General features: G+C 37.0%; 1 protein-coding gene across 1 annotated transcript in view; it reads left to right on the forward strand.

Moving 5' to 3' along the window:
• Nucleotides 1-18,804, forward strand: part of Smp_169430 (cell polarity protein) — a gene marked incomplete at its 5' end in the record, with an annotated part of 70,310 nt that extends 51,506 nt beyond the window's left edge. The window contains 4 exons of the mRNA XM_018790686.1: nucleotides 8,925-9,108; nucleotides 11,655-12,501; nucleotides 14,192-14,478; nucleotides 18,399-18,804. Coding sequence (XP_018646082.1) covers nucleotides 8,925-9,108; nucleotides 11,655-12,501; nucleotides 14,192-14,478; nucleotides 18,399-18,495 — 1,415 coding nt within the window. The 3' untranslated portion in view covers nucleotides 18,496-18,804. The remainder of the gene's footprint in view (nucleotides 1-8,924; nucleotides 9,109-11,654; nucleotides 12,502-14,191; nucleotides 14,479-18,398) is intronic.
• Between the last annotated feature and the right edge of the window lie 36 nt (nucleotides 18,805-18,840).

The raw sequence follows: 18,840 nt of genomic DNA on the forward strand, positions 1-18,840 counted from the left end.
TCCAGTGCTTCCAGGTTTTCGATGGTGGTCTATCTTCAATTGACTCATGATTTCGACCATTTTCTAGTTTGGCTAGAAAAATGTCAGCTTGTATAGGGCTCAGTGGTGAACACATTGCAACCCCATCCGTTTGTCTATAGATTATTCTATTGAACTTGAAATTCACATTCATGATGCAATTCAGTAATAACTCTTTTACGACATTGATAGGAACTGTAGTTTCAATTCGATTTTCACTCACTTATTCATATATATATATTCTACGATCTCTATGAGTGGAACATTTTTGAATGGTGATACTACATTGAAAGACATCATCTTTAGTCCCAAAATATTTGCATTTCTGATCTTATCAACAAATTAGAATACATCCTCAACATTATATTGTACAAGTTTTTCGTGGAGAGGTTTCAATATAGTTTACCAACCATTTAGCTATAGTATCATAAGAAGAGTTATACATATCTAAATTTGATCCGAATGGGATCCCAGGTTTGATGATCCATAAAATCTTGACATATAAACAGATTCAAGTTAACATTTCATATAAGACGATATCAACATTAACAATTTTATTTTTATTTTGTTTGACAATCCTAAATTCATATACTTTACCTTTAAACGATACACTTTGCCTTTAACCTGACCATTTTTTAGATTATTAATTTGAATAGATGAATTTTAGAATCTGAAGAGAATTTATCATCGAAAAGAATATTCTTTGTTTAAATATTAGTCTTTTAATATAATGGGGATCTTTAAAGAATCAATATGTATATATGTGTTATGAATAATTTTTTTCTGGTTAGCGTTTTTTTAGCGAGTTAGTTTTCTACGGGATGGGGTCGCTAACCCCTATGCCTAACCCTCCTCCTTTACCCGGGTTTGGGATCGGCAGTAGCCCTCGGAGGAGCTACAGGCTTCTCCAAGCTTAGCGATTGAATTGTGGAGCTTACATTGTCATTCTAGGCAATATCTTCAACTTCTACTTCTATGATGAAGTCATTTAGTCCGGAGGATTCAACACCATACTCTCTGTATCTTCAATTTTTGACTAATCATCGGTCAATCTAACTGAACATATCAAGTATATTGTATTACGCACGTCAGGATTGAATGTATTTCATTCTCTTAAATAGATACGATCAGCTATTTTATACTTCTTAGTAGTTTATTCTGTGTGTATTCTGTGTATTTAAAACCAGGTTCGAAAGATTCCAAATCCAAATCTCTGTAAGTCTCTCTACTTTGTGGTGATATATAAGCAGCAGCAGTAGTCAATTAGAGTCAGCCAGTCAATGAAAATGCCATTTTCTAACATTAAAAAAAAGTTTTATTATTCACTCCCTTAGTTATTTTTGTTGTTGTTGGGTTATTGATCTTTTCAGTTTGTACTAATCTTACACCAGGGTGTACTCACACACACAAGCATTATGGATACGTAGATTTAACTCTTGTATAACTTCTCACTTTCTTTGTGGTTTGTCTTTCTCTATTCTTATCAAAACTATAATGATTGTTATTGTGAAATAATATTGAAGGGTGTTTTTATGTGGTTCTATAGGATAGGCCTTTTTTCAAGCTAATTCTCCTGTTTTTCCATAATACTATGACTGGAAAATTGTTTGTATTGAGTCCTCGTATTGGGTCCAACTATTGTTAGTTATTTATTTAAACACACAAATATTGGTACAAAAAGCACCAGATAAATATGCGCTACACAAATCTCATTTGATTTGTGTGAGGGCTGTGATACTGCCCGGGTGCCCAGACCGAAGCAGGTGGTTTTCTCAGGCGGCACACTCGGAGCCTTTGACCTAAAGGTGTAATCCATAAGGCAGTGGAGCATCGTGAGGAGGTGCAGTCCCATGGTAGTCGGTGATCAACTATTGATTCATACACCATTTGTTCCCTCAGGATACTGGAGCCAGCCCATGTGCACCATTGTTTTGGAGTTGTGGTTTTCCAATTCCCCTAGGTGGATCCTCCATATCCACCAACTCGGTTAAAGCACCGGACATTCGCTTTTCGTCCTCTCAATTTCGTAAAGAACACCTTTGCGTCGTCAAGGCAGCGAGTAGGACTCCTACGTGACCGTGCGAGAGCATTTCGAGAGAGAGAGGGTGGGCCCTCCCTACTCTCAGCCGTACCAGGGCATTCGGGGCCATTGATAGTAATCATTAAATTTATAGATTTCCAGCTTCCGACCATATATTTTGACTAGTATGAAGATGGCAATTATATATTCAATTACTGCCTGAATTCAGTTAGTGCCATGTATATTACGGCTATGAATACTACCATATCACTTAGATCAGAGTGTTTTGAGCATAGTTTAAAATTCCAGTTCATCTGTTATAAATCAAGAGCCCTAACCTCTAAGCTATTACTACACACTATCTGAACAATAATTGGTATATTATATTGAGTTAAAACCAACTGTTTTTTATAGCTTTTTGATATGATTGTTCTACTGAATGGTTTTTGTGTAAATTGTTTTTCTTCACCATTTCATGGATCAGTTAATTTCACAAGCTTTGCTAGTTTCACTAGTTAACACCTTTCTCATTTTGTTTGATTGTGTAGTATTTGATTGTACTTTTAAAATAAATAAAAAAGTACTCTTTAAGTGGTGTTTCTTATCATTGATTGACATCAATTGGAGTACTATTGAAAACTAATTAGTCTTGGAGAGTTGTTGAATAAGAATCCTCAGAAGTAATAAACAATCATGACTTATCCCTAAATGTCCAACTCCTAGGTATTTAGATCTGGCGGTGAACGCTTTATTATTAGACCAAAATTACCAATCGAACCATGACTTTGCACTGTTGTCTGTCGTATGAGTTCCGGATAATGTTGACAATCTTCTCAGGAACTTCATAATGTCAAACAAGTTTTCATAATGTTCTCCGTTCCACACTATCAAATGCCTCATAATCAAGGAAGTTGATGTATAGTGACGAATTCCACTCAACTGACTGTTGCACGATTATCCGTAGTTTGGCAATTTGGTCTGTGCACGACCTATCCTTACGGAATCCAGCCTGTTGATCTCGAAGTCGGGCGTCTATTGAGTCTGTCATCCGGTTGAAAACTTTTCCTGGTACTGACAACATAGTGTTGCCTCTCTAATTCTCACATTTGCTCAGATTTCCTTTCTTTGGTATCATGATGAGGTGTCCTTCTTCCCAGTCCATCGGCACTTGTTCTTCCACCTACATCTTTATGAATAGAAGGTGTAGCATGTTCGCAGTTACTTCAATGTCTGGTTTAAATTATAAGCAGTAGCCATGAAATCTAAAGGTCCTGGTTTCAGTCTTTTGTGGGGAAAGTAGTACGTGATTACTCCTTATAAATCCGTGTTTAGACGAAATAGTTATCAGTGTCTCGTTTTTTTGTAATAATTGTTTAACTAAAGCCAATCCATAATGCAAACTTTCCAATGAACAATCTCCACAGATCTTTTACACTAGTGATCTTGAAATCTGAACTATTGTGCAGCGCGAGTTTTTTTTTAAAGCAGGTTTTGTATTGAAAGGGTAACGATTTATCCTTCACAGTGGCTCTTTTTCATATGTTCACTAGTTTCTTCATTTTACACGTGACTTACCCTGAACAAACATTGATTATAGTAGAAATAGAAGTCAGTTTTTCAAGTGAATTTTGTATTGCTTTTTGCTGGTGGCCCGGATAGCTCAATGGTAACGTCTCTCTGACTGTGAAGCTGAGTGGCACGGGATCGAATCCGTCAGGGAGCACCAGTTCCCTCAAGGTTACAGGTACACTTTGCTGACGAGTGCCAAGTAGCATGAAACCCGGGTCCAGGGTTTCCTGTTGACCACCCCCAACTACCATCTTATCTCAACATAGTGCACCTAGACTAGTGGCCACATTGCAACTTGATCGATAGCATTCGATCAGCACTAAAAAGGACTTGACACGCATGACATTGATCACCACCCAGTGACCAATCAATTGTGATTACATATATAGTTATCGCTTGGTTGATTCATTAGTACTTTTGGTCTGTTTATGTACAACGGTAATTTTCAGTTTTATGATATATTCCGGTATATCTGTAAAGAAGCCCACGTGTGCTTAGAATAATAATAATAATAACAGAAGTCGGGCTGTTATCTTTCATTATCTGAACTCAAAGACACCATGATATAAACGAAATAGCTTACTCGGGATGAAAAATATTTAATCAGTATTCCGATTAGTGAATCGAGCAAGTGTTATGGAGACTAGCGTCATAGGCATAACAGTATGTGCAAAAACGGTAAGAGTTGAGATGACACGAACTAACTCTAGGAAAGCATATCATCTTATAACAAATACTTAGCAAATGACGTTTGAAATGATACTTAATGTGTTGTCAAAGCAACATCCCATGAAACTAGCTGCTCCAACTCTCTCTCTCTCTCTCTCTCTCTAGAATTTATTCACAAATTAAGATATCAGATTTCAGTGTTGCACGATGAATTTCATCGAGCTTTTGAAGATTTCAAGGAATTTGAACCACTGGTCGTTCCATATTCTCTTGATATTTATGGAAGCTAACAATTATCATCAGTAATAACTAATAAATATACTATATGACGAAAGCCTTAATGATACATTTTTATATAAATTACAAAGTCGGAGATATATATGATGGTAATTTGTGGTTTGTTAACTCATCGTCGAGTTCCATATACTAGAATGAAACAACTGTACACTATACTCCTAGGTTTTTGATGTCTTCATCTTAACTTTGATCAGTTCATGGTAATATACATATCTACAAAGAATGTAAATACTATTTATAGCTTGAACGGTTGAGTCCGAATGTATTAAAGCTGATAGTATGGCGATCAGTTGAGTGACTTTCTGCATTATCGTACAACATATAGATTGTACACGATAATCAATACTTACCATTCCCATTTAATCAGAAGGGGTTTTTCGTAGATATTTTAGTAATTTTGTTAGTTGAGATCATAAGTCAGTTGAAACTAGACAACCAGAGAAAACCTGGAAGCATTGGATGGTCGTTTCGTCCTACTGTGGGACTCCTCAGTAGTGCGCATCCACAATCCCGCACTCGCGAGATTCGAACCCAAGACCTACCAGTCTCGCGCCAGAGCACTTAACCTCTAGACCACTGAGCCGGCATCCTATGGTGTTTATGTCTAACTCCAGCCAATTCACGAAGTTGAGCAACCGTTCACCAATTGTCTTCAGTGAGTTGATGATATCTCACAATAGACGTGGTTTGAACTCCATTCCAATTTTGTTTGTATGCGTGAATAAGTTTATATACATATATATATAATCTATTATTATTAAGCATTTCTTGAATTAATCAAGTTAATTCAATCACTTCTACTTATACTACTTTTACCTCTGCTATATCTACTACTTATTTACTTGATTAAACGTTCACTACTCATTTGCTATATTGTATATATTTACTGATAGTGATTCATATAGACTATCTCATTAGTATTCATTTTTTTCTTTCACTGGTTAATCGATACATTCAGTGACTTTATATTCACAATCTACATTTAACTCATATAAATACAAATGCATGACTTAGTTGTGTTGCGTTATATATATACAAATACGGTGAAATGCTGACTTATTCATATGTTCTCCCTTCATCTGTTTATATATGTGTGTATACACTTCAGTTCACTGATATATGATTCGTATATTGAGTGCTTAAAGTTTATTTAAATTATTACCTCTTGTGATGATGATATCATTATGTTAGTGAAACATGGATTTAGTCTAGTTCCAATGACAAGGAGAATTGATGTAAACGTACCTAGTTCTGTATGTCATTGTTTAAACAGTGAGTATCAGTAATAAGAAATAGTGACAGGCATGAGAAGAATGAGCAACAACTGAATAGAACTAGAAAGGAAGGCCTAGGACAGAGTGGGTTGGAGAATGCTGGTCGGCGGCCTATGCTCCATTGAGAGTAACAGGCGTAAGTAAGTAAGTAAGTAAAGTATCAGTAATGATTGCTCCATGGAATACAATTAATGGAAGTTGGGAACATTTAATCATTGTTTTCTAACTTACTGATTTAAAGACATTTTAATCATCATAAAACATGAATATTGCAAGTTTAATCCTATGTAGCGTCGTTGTTATATACTGATAGGTTATCCTCATCTCGAAACAAATAGCTTTCTGATACTCTCCGATCATCCAAAGGCACATATTTATATACTTCTGTTAGCACTGAGTAACAATGCCAGGATATTCGGGATGCGCTACTCTCCCTATAAATGTGAATTGTTGTTCCAGGACTGGCCTTCATCAACACCTGAATTAACAATAAGGGGTGAAGTAGTCGAACGCATCGAAAACTTCACTTATCTTGGTAGTCTGATCAGCCCTAATGGGTTGGTGTCGGACGAAATCTCAGCCCGGATTTAAAAAAGTTCGTTTGGTTTTCACCAACTTACGTGACCTATGACGAAGACGAGATATCCGTCTATCAATTGAGTGACGAGTATACTGCACAGAAGTTCGCTCTGTTCTACTTACGACTGCGAAATGTGACCATTAAGGGTAGAAGATACTTGTCAGTTACTAGTATTTGACCACAGATGTCTTAGAAATATTGCTCGCATCTTCTGGGATCACCGGGTAAGTAATAGTGAGGTTAGACACAGGGTATTAGGGAATGACGGTAAATCAGTTGATGAGGTAATGAATCTTCATCGACTGAGATGGTTGGGCCACGTGTTACGTATGCCTGAACACCGATTACCACGACGCACTATGCTGACTAGTATTGAGGATGGTTGGAAGAGAGTTAGAGACGGTCGAACCAAAACATGGCATCAGTGTTTGAAGTCACTAACTTCTAGTCAAAGCCATGTTGGTAGATGCAGACTACTTGGTTGCTGTTCATGCGACTATCGTAACCAATGGTTGGAGACTCTGTGTGACATGGCTCAGAATCGACCACAATAATGTAGGTGTATGCACTCTTTATCTTCCCTTAAACCTTGAGATTAAAATCGATTCATATCTATCTTCCTTCCTATACTATATCCTTATATACAATCTTTCTTTTATATATTACCACCACTAAATTAACTACTTTTATGAATTCGGTGTTCATCTTGTTGTTTTAACGAGGTATGGCAACTTGGACCGATGCATAAATGTGCCTGGTCCTACATTATATCTGACTGACTGATATATTTTTATACTAGATTACAGTGTTTTGTTTTAGCTTTCGATGAATGAGCTTATTACAACTAACGTTGGATATGATATAAATAACTTAGTTAATTGAAACCAAATAACTAACCCTTGTTATCAATAATTATTATCCTAAGCAATATGTTTTTCTGTGTGCATACGCGTGTGTGGGTCGTCCTAAAATATATTCTTATATCGTATAAATAATTTAACCTATTTTTTAAGTAAACATTTTGAGCCAGGCTCTCGGTAAGAGAGAGATAGTAGTGCTATTCAGTCTTTTTTCAGATTGAAATAGTTAGAAAAGAGGTTCGAACCTACGGTTCATTGATTGTAAGTCTATTGTTTTTACGATTAGGTCACTGCTGCTAATTCTACATCTTATCTTCAGAATCCTATGTTCTGTTACCTTTAATTCTATCAAATATGTTTTCTTCTGACTACTTTCAATCAACAATGTACTAGATTCTCTTGTATCTTTCTCATACTTTCTAGTAATAAATGACCTGAATAGATACCTCAATAAACTAGAAAATACACATGTCCTATAATTCTTCAATTATACTTCATAGTTACTAATATGTTATTGGTATAATGTTTATGTGTAGTTGCACATCAATAACTTTTTGTGCATAGTTTGTTTGTGTAATTCAGCGATGGTGTGCTGCTTGGTTAAGTATAATATTTTTGGAGTAACTAATTAACTAATACAACTTTTGTCTATCACTCTCTAACCATAGTTTTGCATAATTCGAGTTCTGTGTTTCATTTTTTTCTCATGTCGTTAAGATGCATATATTTGTGTGCCTTTTTTGGCTGTTGTTATACACTGCATTCTCCTTCAAATTAGTGTATTTAAAGAGGTTTCTGTGGCTATCTAATTACTGTTTTTTTGTTTCATCTAACCTAATCACCGCATATATGCGTTTTGTATGGTTTTTCGTGAAACTACTGTAGACAAATATAAGTAGTATACAATTTTCAAGCAAATAAGTATGCAACGACTCGTCCACCTTGACTTTGAAACACATCTTTCGTTTGTTTTAGAGCTAGAGTGGGTACCCTATTAACCGAGTATGACTAAGCACAATTGACTTGGTGTCATTGATCCGTTAACAGTAACGACGGGGTCTTCATCATTATGAAACAAACAGAGCACAATGATATTTCATTCGAATCTTGAACTGATCATTGTTAAGCCATTACTTTATTTGGCCTGAACAATTTCAACATCATGATTATAAACTGAAAAAATTATAATTTGGTTGTTTTTTCGCTCATATTTTATTTATATATGTGGAATTTACCACCTTTTCTTCATTATCCTCGCTTCCCATCCTCTTATGCCCACTTTTTAGATCCAGAGGAAATAGATATCGAGCCTCAGCTAGATCAACCACCAATGTTAAGAAATCGAAAGCAAAATACTAGTTTCCGTCATGCTGTAGATCGTTCATTATATCCTACTTCTACTACAACTACTACTGCTGATACTACTACTACTACCGCATACTCTAATTCTTTTGATACAAATGCTTCCCCATCATCTTCTGCTCCTCCTATACCACCACATCGTCCGCGTAGTGAAAGCGGTGGTCGTGATAAATTGTCTAATAATCCTAAACATAAAAATTCCAATAAAACAAAACATTCTAATCCTTTGTCTGAAAAATCTGCAGATTCTATTTTATTCTCTTCTTCTCCTTCAGTCTACAAAACAATTGATAAAGTTGAACGTCCTCATTCAAAATCTCGTCCTGAAATTCATTCAAATAATAATTCTATCTCAGTCAAAGATCTCAAGTCATCATCACATTCCATTTCAAATAACAATCTCCCCACTGAACAAAAACCCAATAAAACTGGACGAATAAGTTTGAAAAATCTCTTCAGGTAAGTGACTAACAAATATTCTAATTGTTCAGTCATTTCATCGTTCTTTCTTACCAACTAATTAATACACAGTAGATAGTCATTTATCGGATCATAGGTACCTTCGTAACATTGTTCGTGTATATTGAGACCATCGAGCGGACAATCCTCAAGTTTTAAGCCCAGTGTACTAAGTGAAGATCTTTTATCACCAGATGCCCATAGGATAAGAAAAATAAATCTCTATCCTTCCTTTTAGGGGTAAACAGTAAACATTGCATCAATATGGCGAAAGTGTGTCTCCGTTCTTCACGAGGTCCCGAATAATTTAACTGATGATATAATATTCTGTCTTCTTGTGATCAACTTGAAGAAACCTGACGTATTGTGTATTTTTATAAGAGGTTTATTCGGTCTTTTTTGGTCTAATACGATCTATAAATAGACTCATGACCAATGGATGTAAGATGTGACCGACCAGTGAGTAAGCATAGGTAGACAGATACTCAACTTACTATTAAATATGTGATTTCCTTGTTATTATTGATTTCTTCTCTGGACTTCCTGAGTGTGGACTTCTTGCGTTATCTAGCCTATACTCTGGTTCGCTACATTTTGGCCATAAATCAGATAACTGGTATAAATGGATCCCAGTCTATGTATATTATATATATTATATTTAAACACATAAATATTGGTACAAAAAGCACCAGATAAATATGCGCCTCACAAATCTGATTTGATTTGTGTGAGGGCTAAGATACTGCCCAGGTACCCAGACTGAAGCAGGTGGTTTTCTTAGAGGACCACACCCCGAGCCTTTGACCTAAAGATCTGATCCATAAGGCAGTGGAGCATCGTGAGGAGATGCAGTCCCATGGTAGCCGGTCACCAACAATAGGTTCATACGCCATTTGTTCCCTCAGGATACTGGAGCCCATGTGCACCATTGGTTTGGAATCAGGGTTTTCCAACTCCCCTAGGCGGACCCTCCATGACCACTAACCCGGTTAAAGCGCCGGACATTCGCTCTTGGTCTTCTCACTTTCGTAAACAACACTCCTGGTGCGAGAAGGCAGTGAGTAGGACTTCCCTGTCAGAGGCTATATATTCGTGTGGCCATGTGAGAGCATTTGGAGAGGGAGAGCGGACTCTCCCCACTCTCGGCCGTACCAGGGAATTTGGGGGCTTGATTCTGGATGAAAGCTCTAGTTAACAAATGGGAACATAAATCAAATGATTTGTGTGACAGCTGAGATACTATCCGGCTGCCCAAACCGAAGTAGGTGGTTTTCTTAGGGGGCCACACCCCGAGCCTTTGACCTATGAGTCTATGTATAGCATATCAATAGAGGATCTAGTCTAATGGTAATCTCTTGGTCACTGGTCGTATAACTGGAAATATTCCTACACTGCCATTATATCATGACCATTGTAGACAAATTAGACGATAGTGAAAGCTTCTTAATAAAATGATTTAATTTTGGTGAACACAACACCTCCGAAAGTATCCACTATTTGAATTACGAATCTTCTCTATCATTATTTGCTCTTATGTATTTACTATTACACATTTGATATGTCTATTTGTTGAATCATTCGCTATATAATATACACTACCGTTATGCTATTCGACTGCTAAAACTGAAATAGATTTTGTGAAGTTTGAACCTACTATTTGGTAGTTAAATATTTGAATATTCTGACCAACAATCTACCACAGGTTTTGATTACAAATTAATAGCTGTGTCCTCTTGATAAAGAGTTGGATTAATTTATTGTAACTCATATATCAAGTGCAGATCTATACATCTCTCTTGAAACACACTTTATATATGACGGCTAACGATATTACTCAACTATCCAAATCGAAGCAGATGGCATGGGACCTGAACCTGTGACCTAGTGATTGAAAGTAAAATTTCTTAACCACAGTGTATTGATAAACTACTGACCTAGTTTATTATTTATTACCACCCCCCCAAATGCCCTGGTACGGTCAAGTGTAGGGAGAGTCAGCTCTCCTTCTCCAAATGCTCTCACATGGCCACACGTATATAGCCTCTGACAGGGAAGCTTTACTCACTGCCTTCTCGTGGCGGGGGTGTTGCTTACGAAATTGAGAGGACGAAAAGCGAATGTCCGGCGCTTTAACCGGGTTGGTGGACAAGGCGAGTCCACCTAGGGGAGTTGGAAAATCCTAATTCCAAACCAATGGTGCACATGGGCTCCAGTATCCTGAGGGAACAAATGGCGTACGAATAAATCGTTGATCACCGGCTACCATGGGACTGCATCACCTCACGATGCTCCACTGCCTTATGGATCAGACCTTTAGGTCAAAGGTTCCAGGTGTGACCTTCCAAGAAAACCACCTACTTCGGTTTGGGCAGCCGGATAGTATCTCAGCTGTCACACAAATCATTTGATTTATGTTACCACTTGTTAATTAGAGCTTTCATCCAGAATCAAGCTATTCTCCAATTCATTAATTGTAGCTTATAATCTATATTTGTTGAATTTTTATTCAAACAACAATTCCTGTTATATTTTTCATAATTTAATAGAATTGGTAACTCTAAAACTGAATCCGATTTAAGTGGTGATTATTTATTACATAATTCGGATCAATCTAAAGCATCATCGGAGACATCCACTGTTCTATCTAAAAAACAATTACGACGTCTTTCAGTTCCAGAACATCAATTTACTAATAACCTCATAACATCAACAAAATTGATCGATAAAATTCAGGAAAAAAACAGTTATAGTACTCCTCCTCCTCCACCTCATTCTTCTACTGCTACTACTATTCCATCTAGTTTGTCAAAATTATTGAACACCACTACTCATTGTATGAATTCCAATATCATTTGTAATGATTCTATGTATAAAACACTATCACCGAATATAATGCATAATAATCCTACTAATTACAAGACTATCTCTGTAAATCATCCATATTGTCCTCCGCCTGATATTAGTCCACCACCGTTACCACCTCGTGTTAGTTATTCAACACCATATGTATTAACAACAAAATCGAATCATTCCAAAATGATTAAATATCATCCATTACCAGAACAACAATCTAATAATAATTCTACAATGATTGATAAAACAAAACAGAATAAACGTAAAAAATCATCATATTCAATGACCACATCTGTTGTTTCATCCTATTCAACTAATCATCAATCATTATCATCTCCAAGAATAACTTCAACAGCTTCGTCACCAGCTTATGGCTTAACATTCAACGCCGTTGAACCAACAAGTAATAAAAAATCGAATTTTAGTCATGATGACAATAACAACTCATTATTAGCTAATGACAATTCTCGTGGTCGTCGTCGCCGTCATCATCATCACCAACAGGATGGTATTCTCTCTGAAAGTTCCATTAAACCTCAGGTTCGTAATGTTTTCTTAGAAAGTGAATTTATTTTTGAATTGAAGAAAATACTTTTTGAACCAGAGCACTTCTTTATTATCTAGAGAACTGTAGTAAAACTGAAACAGTTTGGTGGCCGGTTTTGATTCATGATGAAGGTTACTTCAATCTCAATCACTGATTGATACCATTCAGCACATCTTTAATGAGGTCATGGATATTAACTTTTGAATTGATTATAAACAAAAGGATATCAATTCCTTTAAAGGTATGAGAACAGTTGTCACTTTTCAGTGATTCACATCGTAGGAAAACATTCCTTTTTGAAGTCTATGTATAGGAATTACTGGTAAGGGTGAGTGATTTCGATAACTTGGGGGCGTAACTCCAATGCTCATAGGACAACTATTGGAGAACAGTCACATACGCCTTTAAATTTGTCAGAACTATGATTTCCAAATCTAATGACTAGCAATAGAAATGTGTGCAGCAAGATAAGAGCTGTTATTTTTAAGTTCGACGCTTTCCCATCCTCTTTTTCTCTTGTGGAAACATGTCACTGGTGTCACACCTTTAATCGTTTGGGAGCTCGACCTCACCTTCAGACTATGAGTTAGTTAGTTTCAATCCTTACCGCTATCCAACCAACTTTCTGAGATGGGAGGTCCTAACAGAACAAATGTTTCAGCCAATGTGGCTCGATTGGATCATCACAATAAACAAACCCGACCACAATGTCAAGATAACAACTAAGGTTGAGCTGAGTAGTTCCAAACTATGATGAAACGTCTCTTCAGTGAACTCCGATTTTTAATGGTCCTATGATAAAAGCTGTCTCCAAAAAGCTATGATTAAATACTATAACTACTATCTGTAACCAGAATTACCTTATTAACTGTATTCAGAGACCTAATATGATAAACATAACATCACTGATTATCCCGGTTATCGTTATTTACATTGTTCTTTTTGAATTCAAAATGAATCTTCTCAACGAAAAAAACGTGAAGATGTTTCAGTCAAGAAAACTTTTCTTACGATGATATCATTTACTTGGACTGTAGATTCGTATTTATAATAATTATCTAACATTTAGAGTTTATTTATTTGAACACATAAATATTGGTACAAGGGGGCACCAAATATATATATGCCACACAAATCTCATTCGATTTGTGTGAGGGTTGTGGTACTACCCGGGTGCCCAGACCAAAGCAGGTGGTTTACTTAGGAGGCCACACCCGGAGTTTTCGACCTTAAGATCTCACCCACAAGATAGTGGAGCATCGTAAGCAGATGCAGTCCCATGGTAGCCGGTGACCAACAGTTGGTTCATACGCCATTTGTTCCTTCAGGATACTGGAGCCCATGTGCACCATTGGTTTGGAACCAGGGTTTTTCCAATTCCCCTAGGTGAACTTTCAGTGTGCACCAACCCGAATAAAGCCCCTGACATTCGCTTTTCGTCCTCTCAATTTCGTAAACAACACTCCCACCACTGTGAAAAGGCAGTGAGTAGGACTTCAATGTCAGAGGCAGTATGCGTGTGACCATGTGAGAGGATTTCGAGAGAGAGGACCGACTCTCTCCTCTCTCGGCCATACCAGGGCATTTGGGGGCACATTTAGTGCACTTTTGAAAAACTTATCTAATATCGTACTGTAACATTCATAAATTGAAATTTCTTATCTATATTTTCTAATATTTCAGACACCAGCTATTTATATGAATTCTAAGCAGATTATTAAGGATTGTAATAAAAAATCTACTCCATCTCCTCATCGTTCACGTTCAACACATGCTCGTCTACCATTGAATGATAATATTACAACAACAACAAATACAGTAGCAACAATAATGTCGACAATGAATTCACCTGAATCGATTCATTATTATCAAGCACCATTAATTTCTAGTCATTCAGTTTTAATGTCAACTCCACGTCGTCATCGTCATTTACAAGATGGTCGAAAATCAGAATATTATTTAAATAATAGGTAATGTGAATATATGAATTATATATGGGTTATATTAAAACAACTATTCAATACTAGGAAGCACTGAACAATAGTTCCATTTTATTATATGGACTCTTCCGTAGCAGTGCACATTCACAACCATATTTGAGATTGTATCCAGGTTTATTCAACAAATGCTTAGTGTTTGCTTTGTCTTTTTTTTGAGATTCACCTAGTAGTGAATAGATTATCTCATTCATGCCTCATATTGACTTCAATTTTGTGTTTGTTTTAAATTGTATTCTCTTTCTAAATTATGGATTCAAACCGTTTAAAATATAAACCATTGTGGATGAAATAAGTAAATACATATCAGCTGAAGCTCGTGTATCTAGGTAGCTGCATAAGTGAATTCGATGCACGTATAGTGAAAGCCAGAGCGGCTCATGCCAATCTGGGCCATCTCTAGCGCCTTCGTGATGTTAGTCTGGCTGTAAAAGGTCGGATCTACAACACGTCGGTGAGAACAGTTTTGCTCTATGCTTGTGAAACTTGGCCTCTCCCAGTTGAGGATGTTAGACGACTCTCTGTATTTGATTATCGTTGTCTCCGAAGGATTGCTAACATCCACTGGCAACACCTTGTTAGCAATGCAAGAATTCGGCATCGTGTGTTTGGGCTTAGTGACGATAATTCAATTGGTATCACTACCTTGAAACATCGACTTCGGTGGATTGAACATGTTCTACGAATATCGTCCCAGAGAATTCCACATCGTGCATTATTTGCCGACTCTGGGACTGGTTGGAAAAGGCGGAAAGGTAGTCAGTGCACCACAGGGCGTCGTGATATGAAAGAAAGCTGTACAGGACTGGCTTCTGTTAGTTCTTCACAACTCTCTCAATGGGGTCCTAGAGATGGTGCAATACTATGGCTCGAGACGTTGTCAGACATGGCTCAGAATAGAAGCCAATGGTGATCCTTCTGTAACCTTTTACTTTCTCCATAAAGAGTGGTCATAACCTCCTTAACTGAGACAGTTCTTCTGGTTGTACATTTCAGTTTCCCCCACCATTACTCTTATTTTCTTTTATTTTCATATATGCATCTTCCCCCTTTCTCCTCCCATTTTCATTGTTTTGTGTGGCGCATATATATCTGGTGCCCCCTTGCACCAATATTTATGTGTTTAAATAAATAAATATCAACTGAAAATCCTTAAAACCTATTAACCACTGAGTAGTAGGTGAGTAATGTTTTTCTTCCCTAGTTCTTATTGTGTGCGCTTTGAATTATTGCATCGATCAATTACGCAATAAGTGACCACTAAACTTCAGTCTCATTGTCACATACTTTCTATTTTAATGTAAAGTTTATGAAGGGGATTTACAGGAAGTTATGACTAGATCTCTTAGGTTTTGTATAAGTTGGGAGAAGACAAATTATAGTCATTGAGTCACTGAAGTTGTGCCAGATTCGTCTTGGATGATATATATTGAATACTGTGTGTGTGTGTAAGTGTGTCGATTGTTGTACTCGTTGTTAAGGTCAGAAAAGTTGTTTAATGAGCTTCGCGCTGTGCTGATGTAGTTCGGCAACCGTTACACATATACACCAGATTCTACGTTGCTTGCTTATCCACTGACTGGATGAATTACGTATAACGATTAGTTTATTAATATGCGTGTGTGAAGCTAAACAGTTGTCAATTGCTCTTTTCAATATAGAGTAGCCTAATGTACTCTCGATTTCTAACAAATACCATGGAAAAATGAAACTTATCTCTACGAAATATCTTGATAACAACAGTTATCTGTAGTTGCCTAGATGTTTAGCTACTGTGCTTGTACTACTCATGATAGTAAGCTGTTAGAAGTTGAAAAGTTTGTATTTGGGTAGCTGTGTAAGAGCTGCTGGCGACGTGGCCGTTAAGATTAATTTACGTATAGGCGAAGTCACATAGGTATATGCTAATCTGCGCCGTCGTGATGCTATTCTGGCTGTAAAAGTTCGGATCCACAACGGGCTGGTGTGAGGAATCTAACTCCATGTTTGTGAAACCTGTAAGGGAACTCACAGTATTGGATCATCGTTGCATCTGAATAATTGCTGACTTTAAATGACAATATCATATTAGTAATGGAAAGAGTCAGCAACGTGTGTTTAGGCACAGTAACGTCAATTCGATTAGTGTCATCATCTTGAAAAACGGCTTAGATGGGTTCAGAAACGTGCTAGGAACGTCGTCCCGACGGATTCCACGTCGTAGATTATTTACTAACTCTAGGACTGTTTGGAAAAAACAGAGAAGTGGTCAGTTTATGTCATGGCGCTATGGTATGGGATAAAGCTGTACAGAACTGACATCTGTCAGTTTTTCACTTCTTTGTAGCAGCCCTAGAGGTAGTGCAACACAGATAGTTTATAGTTATAACACTAAAAAACTGTCGTTATTCCATTATCAAACACTGGGACTATATGTGAATTATTATTGCATTGGCTCTACTAATGATGTATTTGCCACATAGTTATGTTTATGCTTTCTGTTGAACACTTCATTGTAATCAAACATAAGGATGGTTGGAAGAAAGTTAGTGGCGACCAAACCAAAACGTGGCATCAGTGCTTGAAGTCACCAACGTCTAGTCGGAGCCATGTTGGTAGATGCAGACTCTGGGTGACATGGCTCAGAATCGATCACAATGGCGTAGGTGTATACACTCTTTATCTCCCCTTAAACCTTGAGATTAAAATTGCTTCATATCTGTCTTCCTTCCTATACTATATCCTTATATACAACCTATCTTTTATATACTACCACCACTAAATTAACTACTTCTATGAATCCGGTGTTCATCTTGTTGTTTTAACGAGGTATGGCAACTTGGACCGATGCATATATGTGCCTGGTCCTACGTTGTAGCTGTCTGACTGACCGAGAAATAGATTTCAGGGCCTGTGTTTTGTCCTATTCGAGACTCATCATTTGGATATACCTAAATCCCGATATTGATATTAAAATTTGGATTTTTATCCAGTACCTTTTGCTTAAAAAAACTCATTGGGTAATGCGTTAACGTTTAAAATGAAAGGTATTCAGTTTGAGTCTCAGTGTGAACATCAACAATGAGTGAGTTGCAGGTTCCATTGATCTGACGAATCCTAAATAAGCGAAGATATGTTTCACCTTCTGACCACATATGCCTTAGTAATATTGCTCGCATCTGCTAAGATCACCGGGTAAGTAATAGTGAGGTTAGACGCAGGGTATCAGGGAACGATGGTAAATCAGTTGATGAGGTTATGTTAGATCGGCTTACAATAAACTCTATCAGAGCCTCCAGAGAGGCTCATAAAGAGACCAACCAATCAGCGATTAGTTAGAAGCTATGCTACTAAAATGCTACTAAAATAACAAGGTCCTGATTGGCTGTTAACATACTGTTACTATGGGATCTCAAGGCCTTTTAGCTACTATAAAACCCCTGTTTTTCTGTACATAATTGAACCTTGTAGTAAAGTGATTTCTCCGTTACTCGTGTCTTCTTACTGGTCTTTCAAGTCGCTGAGTAGTGCTAGCCTGGGGTTATCCGAATAGCTAGGATCCGAATATAGCGTTCAACCTACGAGACATAACAGTTATGAATCTTCATCGACTGAGATGGTTGGGCCACGTGTTACGTATGCCTGAACACCGATTACCACGACGCTCTATGATGACTAGTATTGAGGATGGTTGGAAGAGAGTTAGGGGCGGCCAAACCAAAACATGGCATCAGTGTTTGAAGTCACTAACTTCTAGTCTGAGCCATGTTGGCAGATGCAGACTACTTGGTTGAGATCCGCGTGATCTGTAGAATGAAGTTATATTTATTTATATATGTAAACACACACGTATGTGACTAACTTAAATCTTCTATGACATTAATTCCTTTTTTGTATTTTCTATTTCTGTATAGAAAACAACAAGTCACTATGCAAGAAGCATCATTAATAGTTCCTTTTTCAATGGATAAATTAATTACTCCAAAACGTTCAATTCATCATCAACATTAATGAATTATCCAGTATCAACTTACCTAATATGTATTCTACAATCATAGTATATAACTCTTGTTACCTCTTTCTGTTATTTCCGGTTTTGTATAATGTCAAGATTACGATCAACCAATCAAACAATTATTTTCATCTATTTACTTACTTGAAAAAGAACCACCCCCTCGCCCGATTATTTTGATACGTTGACTGTTTATAAATTTCTTTCCATAAGACTGTTAGATCCAGTCTTCATTGTAAACCAAACAAACATGGTATACACATACATATCAGCGGCCCAAATCTCACGAATTCATCAATTTCCCTTTCCTCTTCTTGATCTATTTGCTAATGATTATCATTTGG

This window comes from Schistosoma mansoni (assembly GCF_000237925.1).
Source record: "Schistosoma mansoni, WGS project CABG00000000 data, supercontig 0041, strain Puerto Rico, whole genome shotgun sequence".
Lineage (NCBI taxonomy): Eukaryota > Metazoa > Platyhelminthes > Trematoda > Strigeidida > Schistosomatidae > Schistosoma > Schistosoma mansoni.